This window comes from Cavia porcellus, unplaced genomic scaffold (genome assembly GCF_034190915.1).
Source record: "Cavia porcellus strain 051 isolate PalLab524CR breed Dunkin Hartley unplaced genomic scaffold, mCavPor4.1 scaffold_30, whole genome shotgun sequence".
Taxonomy (NCBI): domain Eukaryota; kingdom Metazoa; phylum Chordata; class Mammalia; order Rodentia; family Caviidae; genus Cavia; species Cavia porcellus.
The window spans coordinates 21002636-21022291 of record NW_026947513.1 but is presented as its reverse complement, the minus strand read 5'-3'; the positions used below and the strand labels follow the sequence as shown (position 1 = coordinate 21022291).

The following is a 19656-nucleotide window of genomic DNA, read 5'->3' as shown; positions in this document are numbered from 1 at the left end:
CCTGCTTGTGAAGAGGCACGGAAAGCTTGGTCTAGGCCAAGTGAATCAAGAGCGTTCAAAGCATAGGAAAGGGCTCGGGTGGCCAGAGCATGGCGTGGTGGCATGGGGCTTCAGATGAGGTTGGAGAAGAAGGCAGGGCCAAAGTATACTTAAAGTCTTTAGTAAAAAGGGTGGATTGTTTCCGGAGAGCCCTGAATAGGCACTGAAGACTGAGTCTGACTCGAGGCAGAGGATACTTACTAATGGATGTGTCTGTCTGACAGACACAGAATGGGCTGGGAGATGGACAAGAGCAAATGTGAAGTAGAATGGAAACAGTATTTCTGGGAGGTTCATCGCAAACAGTAAACATCTGAATTGCAGCTGGCTTCACCTGTGTGCCCAGGCAGCTGTTTGCCTAAGGCAAAGCTCATCAGTGTTTAAACGGGATCGGGATTCACAGCAACAGGACTTCACACCAACCTATTAGCCGTTCAGCTGCCACTTTGAATGTGTCTGCATAGAGAGGAAAAGTACAGCATGTGAACTTAAAAAGTCAACTATTTGTATTTGTTGATAGACACTGGAATTCATAAAATATTACTTAATAGGTGTTTTTAATACAGTATGAGCAGTAGAGAGCACTTTGGAAATAATCTTATTTATCCCAAGATGAGGATTCAAAACAGAGACACATTTAATTGCCCACTCAGTACCACAGTCTGTTCCACTTTTGCTAATAGAACCTCAGTTTAATTCAAGGTGGATGGTCATCGGCTTCAGACAGCAGATGTTGATAGTCTCAGCCAAACACAAATCCTGAGCCCTGATTTTCCCAGCACCACCTGTAGAAAGTATAGTTTGTGATCTGATTGCTGCCAGGAACTCTTGAGAGTAAGTCCACGGGATGGGATTGGGGTTTCTGGGAAAGCATTTATTGTCCTGACCGGGCCTGACAAAGGAGCCCATCAGCGAGTGCCCTTCCTTGCTTTCCCCTTTCTTCTGCCTTGAATCCTGATGAAATGCCTGAATGTGTAGCAGCTATCATGTCTCCATGACGTGACAAGCATGCAGGAAACGGGAAGTGACGCACAGAGATGCCTGCTCTGACCTCCTTGCTGTTTAGCCACCAGCAGCTCTAAGTATTCCTTTGCATTTGTTGACTCTCCTCTGAGGCAGGCTTTCTGATCCTTAAAACTGACACAATGCTAAGTGAAGCAGCTCTGAAGATCCAGGTGTTATGAGCCTTTTACTGTGTGCTGTGATTGCCTCTTAAAGGTCCTTGAGCTTTGGTGTGACCTTTAGCCTGTATGAAAACAAACTCTGAAAAGAAGATTCTACCTTGCTTTAAATGTTGTTCTCCCTTGAAAGGGATGAGTTGTGGATTTAGAAATGTGATTTTCAAAATAAATGAACTTGGTGGTGTGAAGTTGCTGTAGCAAATACTATGGAACCATAATTCACGGGCAGCATCTTCCTTATGGCCTTTTTTATGACAGCCTTAGTCAGTTTTCCAGTGAACTGCATTGTGTATATTTATGGCTTTATAGCAAATGATAACAGCACTAGGGATAATAGCATAGGCTGATTTCTTGAAAGTGTGAAGCTTCAACAGGCTTTATGGGATTTCAGGGCAATGGTATTACTAATTTTTCTGCTTTTTTTCAAACTTTTTGTGACCAAGTTCCTGTACATTTATGGGGGGAAATATCATGTAGCTCTCAGTTGCTGAGTAGAGGGAAAGAATTTGGTTTCTTCTTTTTACTGTCTTGTACTCTGGATGGTAATTCTTGGAGGAGGATTGTTTTCCACATGGAAGGTAGGCATGGCCCTGTGGCATGCATCTAGGGGACGGTACAGATGTGAAATGAAATGTCCTCTAGTCTATTAGGAAAGAACAACTATAAATCACAGAGGTGTCAAATTATAAAAAGAAAGGGACTCTAGATATTAGCTAGTAAAATCTTTTAGTCTTAGTTTTGCAACTTGAGATATAGAGCAATTTTAGTTATTCATTTAAAAATAAAAATATTTGAAACTGAAATTTTTTTTCTTTAATAAAAAGACTATTCCAAGGGAAGGAAAAACAGTGTGAGCCCTGGGAATTTCTCTAGAAAGCTAAGTCATTTGTTCTGATTGTTTTGTTTTCCCTATAGGATGGTGGTATTTCTCAGAAAGTAGCCATAGGACAAGTGTGGACAAGACCATAGAAACTGCTTCCATCTGGGGTGCTGTCCACTGGGATTCAGGATGGTGATGCCTCATGGGGGATGAGAGTTGGAGCCAATCCAGGGAGCTGGTGAGGGTTGATACTGGCACTGGGCAGCTGTCCGCCTCACAGCAAGTGGATGCATATGTGAGTGGGAGTAGTCATTGGATTTAGTAAGGAGTGAGGAGCTGACTCAGGCCCTTTGCAGTCAGGTGGTAGAGGGACAATTTGTGCATCTTAGCAAATAAGAAGCGAGTTGGGGCTAGGTGGGTCAGACAAAGATCTTAAGAGCCCATTGGTTGAGTGGGATTTTAGAGATGAGTAACCAATTAGGAGTTCTTGATATAATGATGTTGGTGACTTCTGTAGCACTTACTGTGGGTCATCACCATTCCAAGTGCATTAATGCACTGTTCCCACAGGAGACCTCTGTGTAAGTATTCTTAGCTCCATTTTATACCTAAACAGACCAAGGAATATACGAGCATAGGATATGGTGGAGATGGAGTTCAAGCTCACGTGGATAGCAGGAGAGTCCCAGCTGGAGTGGATAACAGGGATAACAGCAGTGGTGGGTTCCTGTAAGAAGATGAATCCACAGGAGTGGGCAGGTGGTGCAGGGCAAAGACAGGCTGATGACCAAAAGATGAATCTCAGGCCTCTGGGAGAGTTAATGAAAGCTGGCCTTGATCTAGATGGTGGCAGTGGAAATGAAGGGAGAAGAATTCAGAGCTAGTGGCCTTGGAGGATGGATTGATGGCACTGGGTCCCTGATTGGTCATGGAAACTGGGAAGGATAAAGTTGGAGGTGCTGGGGATATTGCTTGACTGTCCCCAGCTGATTTAGAATAGGGGAGAAGGAGATTTAGTGGGAGAGTTATGATTTATTTTTGAAGAGCCCGTTTTTGCACTTTATGACCAACTAGTGCACTGGCTCTTAACCTGGGAGTCTAGGAGAGATTAGGAAAAGATGCCCACAAGTGTGCCAATGACATTTCAGCATTAAGGGACCCTCCCGGCGCATTTGTCTTGGCATGGGAAGGCCCGCAGGTTTTTGCAGTTTTTTGCAGTCTGTGACTGAAAGCCAGGGGTGGCTTTTCTTCCTCCCTGCTGGAGAATCAGCAGCCCTGAGAGCAGGGGGAGGAGTGGACATGCATTTTAGGGCTCTGCTTCCTTGGTGGAGATTCTTGATGTAGAAGTTTTAATGAGGAAGCCAGTTGTGACTGAAGACCAAGGAAGGCCTTGGAGTTTCTTTGTGAGTGTGTGTCCTGTGCTGGGAGAAGCACTGTGTTCCTGGTGGGGCCTTGGCTGTCAGTTGAGGCTGAGAGCGGCTTTCTCCCTTCCTCCTGCCTTCTCATGGGATGCATGCCTGGCCAGGCCTGTCTTCTCTGACACCTCCAAACGCAGGCCAGGAGTAGCAGGGGCTGTGCCAGGATACATAGCTGATTCCTTTGTGGAAAAATGTCCTGCAAGTGACGAGAGAACATGGGTTTGCAGTTTGGACTTACGTTTCATTACCATTTTTGCATGTCAGGGCATGTTCTTCTGTCTCTTTTTGCTCCCTTCTCTCCCCTGCCCACCTACCCTTCTTCCAGCCTTTGTTTTCTGTCTGTCTTTCTGGTGCATCAGAAGAGTTACTAATTGTGCCAGGTAGGTAAATAATTGTGACAGCACCTGTTTTGGGCTTTGATTACGGTTTTAGGTCTTGACTTTTTTTTTTAGGAAAAGGTACCTTCGGCAACTTGCGTAAACATTGATTACTTGCGGACTTTGTACAGGCACTGACTGTTCTGTGTGTAACTACATGGGAAAGATGGAGGGTACTAGAAACCTGCCCCTAAGTCCTTAACAGCACTGCAAGAAGCAGTATGGGTTCCAAACCTGGGTTAGTCACCAACAGAATTCCCATGCCCAAGTTCCCTAATCTCTCGCCTGTAAAACATCGTGGTGATATTTATTTTAAAAGAGGTGTTAGGACAGATAAATGACACGTATGTGAAAGAATACTAAGTACTTTTATCTCACTGTTCTAATTAAAATTTTTTGTATTGTACCTTGGAATGAGCCAAGAGGGAAGAAAAATTTAAGTATTGTTTTTAATTGCTTATATTTATTGTATTTGGTCATAATAATCATGTGAGGTAAATACTATTTTTATTTTCAGGATGAGAGAACTGAATTTCAGAGAGATTTAAAACAAAATAGCTTCAACACCTGTTAGATCTGTGCTCTCAGGCATCATTTAGTATCTTATTGCCTGTGACTTCATCTGTGAAATGGGAATAATAATAGTTCCTCATCAGGGATAGATTTTAAGGATCAAAATGGTTAATGTATAGAAAGTTTTAACACAATGCCTGGTAAATTAGTCAATGTGTGATATGTATTTTAGAAATTATCATCATTAAGAAACTGCCAGATGACTTCTAAACCAGTAAGTGGTGAAGTCAGGATTGACTCATATACTTAGTAAGGAGAGTTTCACCATAGTTTTTGAGCTTTAAAATAGATTTGGTTTTCATAGAGAGGGATTGAGGAAGTGATGTTACAATCATCAAGAAATGTCTAAAGGATCTCAAAAAATGTAGGGGGAAAGAGCAAGCCAGAGGTACCAAGAGGCAGGCTGTGAGGACAGCTCAGTGTGGCTGTGTGGTGTGGGCAAGCAGCAGCCTTTCCATATTACTTGGTGAAGAAACACACCTTCTCCTCGAACAGTATATATGAGAAAAAGATCAGCTCTGCAAATGAGGTCTTGGGTCTCCATTTCATCAGCTGCATGCTGCTGTCCACTTCTTGGAAGAGGCAGCAGTCACCTCTCTAAAGCCTCTAAAGTCCTGTGTAAAATGAGGAAACTTTGGTACTTCTCCTTCAGGATTTGTGTAAGAACTGAGAATGTGTGTACTGTGTTTAATCAGAGGAAGACCCAACAAATGTTAGCTTATTTTGTTTTGTTTTGTTTTAAATGTTAGCTTCTTAACATTACCCAGGCCCTAGTCCCATGGGCTTTGCTTAAAACTCAGTCACAGAAGGCAGATAAAAAGTGACAGTGTCTTTGGGAAGCCTACTCTGGGTATATTTTGAACAGAAACATAAAAAAGCTGTGACTATTTTCACCATCACAGTCAACAATATAGCGTGAACTCCTGAGTTGTCTTTGATGTGTTTTTTTTAATCTGCCTCTTCTTTCCCTCAAAAAGAGCTTGGAGGGGAACAGAAGTAGACAGTTTCTTTATTGGGTCCAAAACACCTAGACCTTTACTCCCTTTCCCCAATTTTAAATTCACAGTGATGTCATGAAGGGGATTGTACCAATTGCTTGACTGGTAGTACTGGGGATTGAACCCAGGACGTTTGCATGAGGCTAGCATCCTCATTCCATTTTTATTTTGAGACAGCGTTTCACTAACTTGCCTGGGCAGGATTTGAACTTCTAATCTAACTCAGAGTGCTGGATTTAGGCATGTACCATGATGCCTAAATCGTAAGTAGGTCTTTTATACTTGGCAATAGAGTTATTTAAACAAAACTACATTTTAGACTGACAGGTTTGCAGTGACTGTCTGTGTTATAAAGGTTTTTCTCATCTCACTTGTTCTCACAAGGTAGTGAACAATGAGTATATTTAAGAAAAATTAGCAGTGGCAAAGTGAACCTCTTAGAGTCACAAATCTAGATGGCAGCACAGGGCTCGGAGTATAGTACAGAGCAGGCTTAACATGCCCAAGGCCCTGGATTTGGTCCCCAGCAGCAACCTAAAGAAGAAGACAATTCCTGTGTATGCTTGCTCCCCACTCCAGTGCTCTTTAGCAAGCCCATGTTACCCTGGCGCATCTGTCAGTCTGACAGTGGAGCTGCCAGAGTGTTCTGTGCACCTGAAACCCATTGTCCTTGGGATGGCTTTCCCTTTCTGATGCAGGATTTCAAATGACCTGCCATCCTCACAGGGAAATCTGGCCTCCTTTCTTCAAAAACTCGTGCCTTCTACTTCAGAGGAAGTCATTTTCCTTGGCCAATTTACTAAGATTCTTCCTTTAGTTTCTTTTAATTATCTAGTTAGAGAAAAGGAAAAAAAACTGGTGAAACCATCTGCTTTAAGAGGCAGCTTGTGTCTTATGTTTTCTGTAATAGATATACAAAGGCCCAGTTAAGCCAATTAAGGCTTCGTCTCCTTGTTGGGGATTGTCCTGTTTGGTGCTCCTGAATCACCACTGACGTTTCTCAGTGGGTATGGAAGATGCCTTGGAGTGTGGATTTTATGAAAAGATGTTTTCTTTGTTCCATGAATTGTTGCAGGGACTGGAAGCCACTTTCCATTTAGTGTCAAACTGTCACTACAGGGCCCTTTGCTGCTTTAATCCCTCCCTCTCACCGTGAGAAGTCCTTTTAATGTGTTTTCTGAGCTACAGGGTAAAATCTGTCAAATGCAGCACGGAAGGCAGATGGGTGGTGCTGTCTTACCTTGCACAAACTCTGGACCCAGCCTTCCTTAGGAAGCCTCAGCGTTGTCACCTCCTTTTATGCCAGACTTTGTGTGTATGAGTAGGAGACGCATGTGATGAGCGGAAGACAGGGAGAGTGAGAAAGCAGGGCTTTTTATTTTTTAAAAGATACACAGTATGTACACATCTAGCTTCATGTATAAACTTTTATTTTTTGAATTGAAAATAACTGGCTCTAAATATAAAAATGTTTTTATGCTCATTTAAAAATATAGGCAAATTAGCAGCATATAAAATATTAGAAGGCATTATTTTTGTATCCCGTTATCCTGATTAGTAACATTGCAATGAACTTTTCTGTGTATTAATTTAGCAGCCGCTTATTAAATATCACTATGTGCTAGGCACCAGAAATATATTGATAAATAAAATACTCCTTTCCATCACCAAGGGAGAAAAAGACACTAAATACAGCAGAGGATGTAAATTAAATGGATATGTTAAATTTTGTAAGATTCTGGGCAGTAACAAGGGTAAATGGCATACAAACTTAGTATTAAAAAGTCCCTCTAAATTGTGAAAAGGTGGCAAAAAAAATGTTCAAAAACCAAAACTGAAGATTAAGACTATCCTAAAAAAGTATTTTAAAAGAAGGTAAGATTATAAAATTATACAAGAGATGAAGTAACAACATAAATTCGAATTAGAAAATCTTAATGATAGAGCTCAAGAAAAAAATTAGACTTAATAAATCATTATAGAAAAAGATCCTGAGTTAAAAGGAGCACAAAATCAGATAAATACCACAAATATTGCCTTCAGACATAGAAGATGAAAAGGAGGAAAAAGTTAAAATTCAAAAGGAAATAAATAAGGAAGTAAAATTTGGAAAAAGGTGATAATGTTAAAGATAAGCAAAGCAGATCAACATACATGAAACAGCAGAAGAAAACCAAATCATGAAAATGGTACACATATTATACTTCAAGGAAAATTCTCTGTGAAAAAGGTGAGAAAAATACATCTCCAAAGAGCAAATGATGTATTTTAGAATATGAATTTTGAACAGCCCGTCACAACGCTGTCCAGTAAAGCTCTTGAATTAAAAAGAAAAGTATTTGGGGGCATTTAGACAAAGAGGGACCAGTCACAGAAAATTAAATTGTTCTTGGACTTTTGCTCAGAAACTCTTTATGTCAGAAGAAAATGGAATAACATATGAGCTAAGATTTCTTATATCTAGCAAAATTGACCTTTAAGCATAAAGAACACAAACCTAATATGCAAGAAGCCAGGGGAGGAAATGTCCTCTCCTAACCTTTTCCTAAGGAACTCCCACAGCAAGCTTCAGACAACAAAAATAACTGGAGAAAGGCAAGACAAACCTGGTATTTCCCCAGAAAATAGCAGAAATCCTGCTAAGGATTATTAGGTCATGTCCAAAGGACCCAGGAACCATCTTAAAGAGGCTGCTACTGGCCCAAGAAATAAGAATTGAGGACTGTGTTTAAATTCATGAGATTATGATGGTTTGGAAAAAATGTATTACCTTCTGAGGTTTATGGAATACCAGTTCATTGTTGACAGTAGTTAGAAAAGAATCAAGTGTCTATCCTACCTTTGTGTGCCACTGGATAACCAACTAACCAGGAAACACTCCTGCATCATTTCTGCGCAGTACCCACCCCGTGCATGAAGATGGAATGAGAGAGGCAGAAGAGCACCATTTCGCAATCCTCGGGAGTGAATGGTTCTAGACATCTACTAACAATGCTTGGTAGTGTTAAAAATGAGCAGAAACCAAAGCTGGATTTATGTTGCATGCCAGTAATCTCAGGACTCTCAAGGAAGATCGCAAGTTGGAGCCCACACTGGATAACTTAACGATCTAGCAAGACCCTACTTCAAAATGAAGAATAAAAGGGGCTGTAGATACAGCATAGTGCGAAGGCCTGGGTTCAGTCCCCAGGGACTCACTCTCTCCCCCCCCTCCCCCTCCCTCTCCTCCCCCCTCCTTCCCTCCCCCTCTCTCTTCCTCTCCCCCTTCTTTCCCCTCTCCTCCCTTTCTCCCTCTCTCCCCTTTCTCCCTCTCCCCCCTCTGTCCCTCTCCCCTCCCCACCTCCTCCCCCTCTCTTCCTCTTCCTCTCCCTCTCTCTCCCTCTCTCTCCCCCAGACATGTGTTTCCTGGACTCAACTTTAGTCTGTTCTCACCTCTGAATCCAAGTGAAATTTCAGAGGCTAGAGGACAGCTCAACTGTCTCAGATTCTATGAGTGACTTCTCAGGAAAAGATAATGATAGAAAAGGTATACATTAAATGTAAGTTAAAGATATGTCAGATTTTTAAAAATAAATACCACTTAACTATGCTGACTAGTTTTGTATAGCTGGGTAATAAACTCATAAAGAAATACAAAAAAAGATTGCCCTAAATTCAAGAACTAACTTTTGGGGAAGGGAAGCAGAGCATGGATTACTAACAGTCCCATGGAGGGTTTTCTTTATCATAGAACCATTTTTTTGTGTGTGATTTCCTTAATCTGTTTTTGTTTTACTCTAAAAAAGATTTTAGATATTTTTAGTGAAAGAATGATACTATATATACTGCTCTTCCCTAAACCTTTTATTACGATCATTTTTAGCCAGAGAAAAATTGAAAGCATTGTGTAGGGTATACCTATGTCCTCATCATACTGTTTTATAGTATATTGTTGCTGTTCAGTAAAATCTAATAAAAATTTTTTCTGTGTAGATACATACATATAAAATCCAGTTTAAAATGATACATAGTGTGCATTGTATAGGTGAAATACTTTGTTTAATCAGTTCCCTGTTGAATATTTAAAATATTTCTCATCCCGCCTGTATGTTCTCATCCTGCTGTTTATATGCTCTTAGGATAGTATAAAGTGTGGGTTAGTAGCAGGGGTTAAAGACACAGTCTGCACTGACCCAACAGCCTTGTGTAACCTATGGAGAACATGAATCTCAAAAACGTATTGACCCCCCACAGTAGGATCTTCACATAGTATCTGTCCTCTCTCCTGGCTCTACTCAGGTTTAATCCTAACAGCTTTTCTACAATCATATTTTGTTGGAGATATAATTACGGTATCATTTACCTGTTCTGCATAATACTGCATGATGAATGCTTCCTAAAATTCAATGGCTTAAACAATAGCTATCAGTGCCTTCAGGGAGGCTAGTGATTCTGCCAGGAGTCTCTGCTGGGCTCACTCATGTGCCTGCTGTCTGCCACACATGCAGTCCACAGATCTGCTGAGCTTTGCAGCCTGCTCCCATGTGCTTTGGCCAACAGGCTCTGGCTACTCTGAGGTGGCCTTAGGCAAGCAGACTCAGCTCTCCTACCCAAGTCTCCAAAAACAGCCTTCCAAAAGGCCAGCCTGGGCACATTCCCTTGACTTTGGCACAGCAGAAGAATGGAAAAGAGCCCATAGCTCCAGAGCTTCTGTGCCATCCCATTTACTGACATCCAGGTGACCAAAGCAAGGCACATAGCTGAGTGCAGAGTTGGTAGAGAGGGACTGCAGAATTAAAGATAGATGACAAAGATAAAGAGAGGCCATTGATTGGTACCATTAATGCAGTGGTCCTCCCCAGCTACCAAGGAACATATTTTAAATTAAAATGTCTTAGATGTATTCAGCTCTGCTGTCATTTGGAAACTCCAGGTATAATGCCTTTGGAATATGAAAAGTGAGATTCAAGTATATTTGTGGAGGAAACATGAATCTTTTGCTTCATTTTTAAAATTTGTGGGCCATGGTTATAAAAGTGAGTTTTACATAGAAAACTGTATGTTTAATGATGTCTCCACTTCTTGGATGTTTTTCTCCTGGGATACATTTTAGGAACAATCTTCTGTCGATTCATGCATATATAGTATATTTTTCTGTTTAGTAGTGTTCTTAGAATTAGTTGTGTAGAAATCTGGTATGAAGAACATCAGTAAAGAGCCAGAATCAGAAATCTACATGCTTCAATGTTTTTGCTTGATACATAGAAATATATTAATTATAGAGATAGGATTATTTCCTTCACCATTACTATTGTGAATGTTTCTCTTTATTTTAAATTATATGTGATTGATTTAGACTCTCGCAGGACAAAATTCTAAAAAGCAGCAGATACGTAGTCTCCATGAATGTAGATGGTCAGGGGTTTATTACTAGCAATGGTTAATGTCCTCAAACTTAGGAAATGCATAATTATTTCCATGTAGCACAATATCATATATAGATTTAGGATGGGCATCTCCTTTGTGGAAGAAATCTTGGGGTTAAATTTTGCATATACATACACTCATTCATTATTTATTGATTGAAAATTATACACATTTTAGTTTAAGTGAAACTGTGTATCATATAAGCAGGCTATTTAAAAAGTTTTTAAAAGTTAATTTGTCTGTTCTTTGAGTTTTGCTTCATTTGCTGACTTCAGAAGCAATTCTCAAATTTCATACATTTGCTTTCAGTTGTATTCTGTTTTGTTCTCTTACGTTATAAGGAAAAAGAAGACTAGGGTTTTGGTTGCTAGCAGCTGGTTTAAGGTCGAGCATAAATGCCAAAAGAACCCCATTAATGTAGCAGGAATTGTCTTGCAGCATTAATTAGTTCAGGCTAAGTCAGCTTTGAGTAGAGGAGTCTTCGTGGACTCACTCTGGTGGTCATGAGTCTAGTCTTTGTGGAGGTAAACATACGTACCCCTGACACTAGCTCTGTCTCTTGCCTCACAATGGCAAATCCTCTGGACAGGTTACCTAATCCTCTGTGCCTCCATTTCTCCATAATAGTACTTCTTTCATAAGATCTTGCTAGCAGTGATAAATAAGATAAATCTTACAAAGTATCTGCTTGGCTCAATGCTCTGCACATATGTGCTCCATAAATATACTGTTAGATATAAATATAAATACACTGAAAGGACCCTCATCACCTGATGTTACTGCTCCATTTTACTGATCTTGAAATAAAGATTAAGTTATTTAGGGAAAAATGTTTAAAACTTCAAGATAGAATTGGTATGTATATGTAGATAGGCCTAGTCCTAGCGTGCGGTATCTACTCTCAAAGTATTTATCAACTTGTATAATCCTGCAAATTTTCAAGAGCAAATGTATGCCAAAAGGTTTTGGATAGCTCTTCTTGTGCTTGGCAGGTTACGAGGATGATTTCAGCAGTGGCAGAAGGAATGTTTCCACTGTAATTGCAATGCTTAGCTCCATTCTTGGACTCAGATTATTGTGCGTGAACATTTTTCCAGGAAGTTAGGACATGGCAGAGAAACAAGACAGAAAATGTTGGTGGCCAGAGTCTATTGGGTGTTTACGCTGGGTGTACAAAGATCATGATACTTCCACACTTTACTTCAGAAAGTTTGCACTATAATTGAGAAAATAGATATTTGTAAAAAAAATTTGAACAGTAGCAATAGCATTTAACATTTATGAATGTTTAGCATGTGCTAGCCACTAAGGACAGCAAGCAAACAATATAGGATTCTCATTTGATGCTCGCAGTAACTGTCAGCTTGATGGTAATTACAATTTACAGTTGAGCAAGGAAATTGAACAGGCTTCCAAAGATCAAGCATTGGCTCAAGATCATATGTAACCTAAGTGTTGAATGAGCTCAGGAGATAAAAAGAATTCTGGGCTGATTTTCAACTGTTCAAAAGTGAAAATGGCTCAAACTCCTAGGGAGTACAGAAGAAAATTTACTACTTACAGCTTTGGGATGGAAAATAGGGATGCTAGGTATCTTACAGGGCCTGGGACCACTTCATACAGCAGTATCTTACTTTGCAAAGTTTCCAAATACCCTACCAAATATTCTTGTAGGTGAATCACATGCATATAATTAATATGTCTAGAAGTTCTAAACATAAAGTGTTTCAAATGACTTTGATATCTACTATACATATATAGTATAGTGAAAACCCCTTCTAATTGAACGATATTTTATATTCTTTTGGAGTTTTCTAAGAGTTGTTCAGCATTTTGAAGTTGATGTTAAAGACAGTGGGCACATCACAATACCTGAGTTATGAATGTAGCATACGTCTCTGTTGTGCTAGCAGTGATGTGCACACAGACGAGCATCTGATGACTGTCCAAGATGAACCCTACTGGACTCATACTGAGAAATTGCTTGTTGAAACGTATTTGTTAGGCTTGTTTGCCTGTATATGGGGAAGATAGGTATCTTACCTTTCTTTTTGCTGAGACAAAATACTCAACAACCAGAATTAAAGGAGGAAAGGTTTCTTTAGCTCACAGTTTAGAAGTTTTAGTCCATAATCAGCTGACTCCAAGGCAGAAGGGCATTGCAGAGAAGAACAAGTTCATGGCACACAGAAGACAGCAAAAGCAAACAAGGGATGACCAAAGCCCTTTCTGTCCCTTATACCTGCTCTTAAGGTGGGTAGCACTCACACCCTTAATCTTAGTGCCCTTGACCCTAGCATTAACCATAAATCAATCCCAGTATCACACACTCCAGATTCAGCCACCTCTGAAAGAAGCCTCACCTCTGACCACATGAGGCTTTGGAAGACATCTAAACACAAACCATCACAACAGGTAAAGCAGGTTTTTATTGGAATCACTTAAAAGTATATAGCATCTTAATACCATACCAAAATAAAAGTGTTGAATGTATTTATTCACTAATTTATTTGTATAATAGTGTTTTTGTGATTTCTGGTTGTGGGCTCTCTGCATAGTCCTGTTGGACATTTCTGGAGTCCTAGTGACATCATCACAAGGCACACCCACATAATGGATTTTCTTTCTTTCTTTTTTTTTTATTTAAAGAGAAAAACAAAACTAAATGAAGCAAGACAGTAAAAGGCTAGAAGCAACACAGAATTTCAAGAGAAAAAACATACAGTAAGAGTTAATAGATCACACATGGTCAACTTACAAACAGCTGTCCAGATTACAAAATTAAAGCATACAAAGTGGAGATTAATACAGTGAGATTGCAGTCAGTTCTGTTCAATGATCCAAGAAAAACTCAGCAATATGGTTCTACACATCCTACACATTTAAATAAACTTGCAGTTATATCCTTGAGATCACTTTCCTTCCTCTCTTTTTTACACTAACAATCGCGCATTTTAGTTTCCATTACTTCCACAGTTTTAACTTTTTCTTTGAAGAGGAAAAGAAAAAAGATTGAAAAAAAGGCCGAAAAACAAAAAACAAAACAAGACGGATCAAAGAAAAACCCAATGTGACAAAGCAAAACAGAGTCATTTAGATCAGGAGGATGAACATAGCATAAAATGTAAAATAAAATAAAGGGGGGATTGCTAGATGATCAACAATGGTTACCATTATGCCTCTTGTTATCCTAAAAAGAGTAGCCTATATCAGCTAGTATAAAAGAATTGAACAAAACTGTACATAAGACCAATAAAACCACATTGGAGAGCTTGATTCCAAAGAAGATAATAGTCAAATAATAACGGGCATCATAGAATATCTGGTTGCCTTCCAAATGGTTGCCTATACCCTCAAACTTGATGCTATTAAGCGAAACAGAATATAATAAAATCAGTCAGAACAAGATATGGAGAACACTACAGGGGTTCAAATCGGGTTAATAGGGAAACAAAAAAAAATTACTAATCTATCGTACTATTTTTAATTTAGTTTTCCCTTAGTTAAAAGATACTAAGAAATAAATTAATTTTTAAAAAAAAGGAAAGAAAAAGTGGGGGGGAGACTGAGATTAAAAAAAAAAGAATGTGTCAATATAACAACACCGGTCAGAATCGAAAAATTTAACCATCATTGTGTTTCACCCCCAGATAGCTTGACATTAATAGTAGTAACCATGGATTTTCACTGCAGAGACACATGGAGCAGTGCTGGAAGGGACAGCATGGTGGCTGCCTGTTTCACTTGGGTAGTTTTATGGTTCACTTTAAAGTCACAACTATATTCTGACTACAAAACTTTTGACCTCAGAATGTGATTCTTATAGGAAGAAGGGCACTTGCTTTTGAATGCTGACAAAATCTGTAACATTACAGCTGAGGTCACATTTCAGTCAGTCTTTTATGGGAAAGGTACGTAATATTTTCATTAAGATGAATTTTTGCTCTCTGGCTACATTCTCTGGATTAGTGGTTGTCCAATAGAAAAATAATGCAAGCCACCCACATAAATCAAAATTTCTAGTATCACATTTTTTAAAAAACAGATGAAATGAATTTAAACAATGTGTAATTGAACTCAGTATATCCAAAATATTACTTCAACATGTGTTCAATATTTGAAAATTAATGAAATGTTTTACATTTTTCCCATGTGAAGTCTTTAAAAGCATTGTGCATTTTATACTCGTAGTTCTGAACTCGGATGCAAAATATTCATTGGAAATACTTGATCTGTATTTAGAGTTCATGAAATTTGGAATTAAAGAGGTAGATTCACCTACCCAAGAAGTTCATATTTCAGTTTTAAGTTCATAAACTTAAATATTTTCTAGTGAATCAAGTATCAGTCTGTTATCTGCCTATCATCTATCTATTTATCTAGTGACACTGGAGATAGAACCCAGGGCTTTACCCAGTGCTACCACCCCAGCCATACTTAATGTTTCTTTAGTTTTATTTTTTTACATGAGACAATGTTTTGCCAAATTGCTGAATTACTCAGGATGGGCTGGAATATGTAAACTTTCTGGCTCAGCCTCCTAGAGTGCTGAGACTGTAGGCATTCAGCACCATGGCCAGCTATGGATTTATATTTAAATTAACTATAGTTAAATAAAATAGAAAAGTAAGTTCCTCAGTGGTACAGGTCATCTTCTAAGTGCTCAGTAGTTCCATGTTGCTACTAGTACCTGCAGTATTGGGCAGTATAGCTATAGATAATTCTCTCCCACCCACTCCCCTGCCACAACTGGGGATTGAATCTTGAATCTTTACAGTGGGCTACATCTCCAGGACTTTTTTAGTTTTGAGACAGGATCTTACTAAGTTGCCTAGACTAGGCTTGAGCTTGCAGTCCTACCACTTTAGCCTCCTAGAGTGCCAGGATTATGGGCATGTGGCTCCCACTGGGTAGATTTTATTAGTGCAACTATACGTTTTAGGGTCTTCCTATTTTCTGAGTGTTTTTGTATTTTCCCAGATTATTGTTAGGTAGAAGTAGTTTATCCTGCTGAATTCTTCTTAGAAACTGATTTATTCATTTGTAGGGGTGTAAGTGGTGCCAGAGGAAAGCAGCAGTGTATCTTTATACTTCACCCACAGGCCAGGAAATAACATACATGAAGTCGGTGTTCAATGTTTTTCCTATCTAAATCCCATTTAATCTTCAAATTGCAACTTAAATTTCTCTTTCTCACAAGAACATTTCCTGCCTCTCCAGATTGGCATCTTTTCTTTGCCATATTTTCTCTTACAGCTGAGTTGTTCCTCGAGAAGATGCATACTTCTTGAGTACTGTGTAGTTAGTGTTCATCTCTTCAACTAGACAGCAAGTTCCCTGAGAGAGGGAAATGTCCTTGTGTCTCTCGTCCCTAGCATTGTGCCCAGCAATGGGTGAACACTGTGGGTGTATTGGTCAGATAATATCGCAGGGCCATTTATAATATGAAGTGTTCTGCAGACTGCTCAGTCTCTAACTTTGCACAAGATGGAATTTGGCTCAGATCAGAGAAATGGAAATATTTTAAGGAGCATGTACACTAATAAATGTACCTAGTCTTAGCTTCTGTTTAAGCCTGGTTAAAAAAAAAACTCAGGAAGGTATACCATTTCTTGACCTTAACTCTGCTTTATTTGTATTCATTTTCTTAACCTTACCACTTCATTTGTCATTTTGCATACATTTTAAGGTACACTGATGACCAAAAAAGGAGGGGGAAACAACTGTGAAATTAAGAAGCTGAGAAAGGGCATAAGGCAAAAAGAAATGTGCATAGAGGAGGCATCTCTTGATGTTTTTTCAATAGTTTAAAAAATAAATCCACCCCTTTAATTATACCAGAGTAATGAGCCCTACCCACAATATGTGACAATATAATTAAAAATGTATTGTGGGCCAGAACACCAGGTTGTCAGGTCATTATATGAATCAGAAGGTTGGAAGTAATGCCCATTAAAGGTTACTAGTTTGGAAAGGTTAGATTAGAATTGAGAGTCTTTGAAAACGTAATACTTTTCCAAATCGAATTATGCTTTAGAAAGCTTCTAGCATTTAACTGTTTCTTGTAATGTTTCATGGAACTACACTGTGCATACCAGAACATGTGCATCAGGTCACGTCCCGTCTGTAATCAGCCTACCAGGATGAGCATCCTGGATGCTACTGTCTCTTGCTTCCTCTTCCACCCCTGTCCCACGCCACTATCCTGACACAGAGAGTCCTTCCTGTTTCTGTACTTCCTGAGCATGGAGTCACACAGTGGCTGCATTTAACCTCAGAGAATAGATTATCATTCTGAGTGACATTTCTGATAGCAGATTTACTGAAAATAAGTTCTGTTTTTAGTTTCCCGTGTTATGGATCTAATTTGGTAACTGGCAGTTTGCCACTGTTTCTGAGTCATTACTATTCAGTTAAGAAATTCTGTGTGTAAATGCATATGTATGAGTGTGTGCCTGTGTGTATACACATGTACATGCTTTTGCCATTTTTACTCCTATCCGAGCATGCCATGCTATGTGTGTTAGTTTCCTGAGCATTATTGTATACCCTTTTCCTATCAGTGTGACAGATTCACTTCATTTCTTTTGAGTGTGGTGTAGCGCTCCATTGCATAGAGGTATCACAACTTAATGAGCCAGCTGTCCACTGAACAGCAGTCAGCTCAGTACTGGTATTTTGATTATAGGAAAATGGGATCCATAGGAATTCATCACTACAGTTAATTCTTTGGGGGAGGGGTAAAATTAATTCTTAAAAATGGAATTGCTTGGTTGTAGAGTTCTGTGCATTTTAAATTTGCTCTGATATTTGTAAATGGCCCTCTGAAGAGTTTGTTCCCACCAGCGAGGCTTGAAAATTCCTCATTTTCCTTCTTTAGATTATGTATTAGCAAGCTTGTCAATCTTTGTAGTCTGACACAGGAAAACCAATTAATTAGTCCCATGTATTAAATTTGCATTTTGTTTAGCTTCAAGCCAGGCTAGTTATTTATGTTTATTGGGTATTTGTTCTTCTCTTTCGCTTATTTTTATATAGGTTTGTTCTTACTTTTTCTTAATGATTTTAAAGAAGTCTTTCTATATAAAGGAAAACAGCCTTTTTATGTCATCTCTGATGGTAATGTTTTCATTTGTTTTTGTCCTTGCAGTATTTATAATAATTCTTTTTCTAAACAGAGAGTTTTTATTTTTTATGTAGCAAAATGCACTAGTTGTTTTGTTTTGTTATGCTTTGTTTTCTTAATGGTTTCTGAATATTGCATGTGAGTAAAAGCACTGGAAACTTAAGACTGACAGGGTAAGCTTGGCCCGGGGGTGGGAGGAATCTCATTGTTGGTGAGAAATATGATTTGTAGAAATTCAAATTAGCAATAAAAGTAGTGTGACTAACTGTAAGTAAACAAAAGTTGTATATATAATCTATTATAATATGTTTAGCATTTTGAACAGCTTTTGGAGGGATTTTTTGATGGCATGCTTTTTTTTCTGTTTATGCTTTGTTATTTGAGGCTTTAATTTCTTAAATTATCCCTTTCTTTTTAGATTGCAAATTATAACCTATTTCCTGCGCCACTGCTGACGCCCCTGATCCATGTCAGAAGTACTTCCAGGTCAGATATGTTTTTACATATTTCAATGCAGGGAAACAATTGAATATTAAATGTTATAAGATACATAGTATGCTTTTGGTTTTCATTGTTCTTTACTAATGTAACAGAAATACTATCTTTAAAATAAGGTAGACGAACCTGTTAGATGTAACCTGTTTGTGCAATAATTATGTAACTGCATATATCATCATATAAAAATATTTTGGACTGTGACAGGAAATCAAAACTCAAATTTTGCCTTCTAGTATTGTACATAGTCTGTGAATTGTTCAGATAGCAAAGGGGTGAGTTCTAGTGTTTAGAGACCCTGTAAACAACTGCTTATATTGTGGGGTTTGACTGGAATAGAATTTCCCAAATCAGGAGTCTCCTTGGATCTAATCTAGATTTATTTCTTTCTTTCTTTCTTTCTTTCTTTCTTTCTTTCTTTCTTTCTTTCTTTCTTTCTTTCTTTCTTTCTAAAGACTGAGTGCTCCAAAAATCTAGATTAATTTCAAGCCTTAAGAAAACTACCTGAATTTTACTGTTACAAGGTAGATGTTAATCTCCACAGTGTGGTGTGAGATTTAAGTTTTAGCCTTACACTAATAAGAAAAAAAAATGATGGGAACATTTCAAATTGAATATAAGACTGCAAATGATACATAGATTTGAATAGATTTCATATCTTAGGATACAAGTTCTCAATTTTATATAAGAAGATTTAGCCATGGTAAAATAGATATTAAATGTCTTTAAATTCTGAAGTTAAACTTTCTATTAAATGTGTTAAAATCTTTTTCTCCTTTATAAAACACTTTGCATGTGACATTTTGGCAAAGAAGTAAAAGTTTAAATACACAAAGGAGTAAAATTAGTAATAAAATAAATACTAAACTTATATGGATAAGTAGCACAAAATACATAGAAACAAAAGTTAGAAGTCAGGCACAGTGGCATGTGCCTGTAGTCCCTCCACTCTGGAAGGCTGAAGCAAGAGGGTCACAAATTTCTCCTGTCCAGACAACTTGGCAAGACCTTTTATCAAAATTTTTAAAATGTATGGAGAAAAAAAAAAGTGGGATGTAGCTCACTATGAAGGTCTTAGATTTGATCTCCACTACTACCAAATAAATGAGTGAAAAACAACGTAACAAGCCCAAGTTTGTGCAGGAAAATTGGGAAATAAAGCTGATTCTTAGGGTTGCCTAGTTATACTGTGATGATTTGAAAGGGGATAGGTTTTCTTTATA

General features: G+C 38.5%; 1 protein-coding gene across 9 annotated transcripts in view; it reads left to right on the top strand.

Annotated features, from left to right (window-relative positions):
• Positions 1-19656, top strand: part of Apbb2 (amyloid beta precursor protein binding family B member 2) — a 304656-nt gene that overhangs the window by 129576 nt on the left and 155424 nt on the right. For all 9 annotated transcript variants that reach the window (XM_063240604.1, XM_013154279.3, XM_005004490.4 and 6 more), the window contains one exon: positions 18357-18424. In XM_063240604.1, the coding sequence (XP_063096674.1) occupies positions 18406-18424 (19 nt within the window). In that variant the 5' untranslated portion in view covers positions 18357-18405. The remainder of the gene's footprint in view (positions 1-18356; positions 18425-19656) is intronic.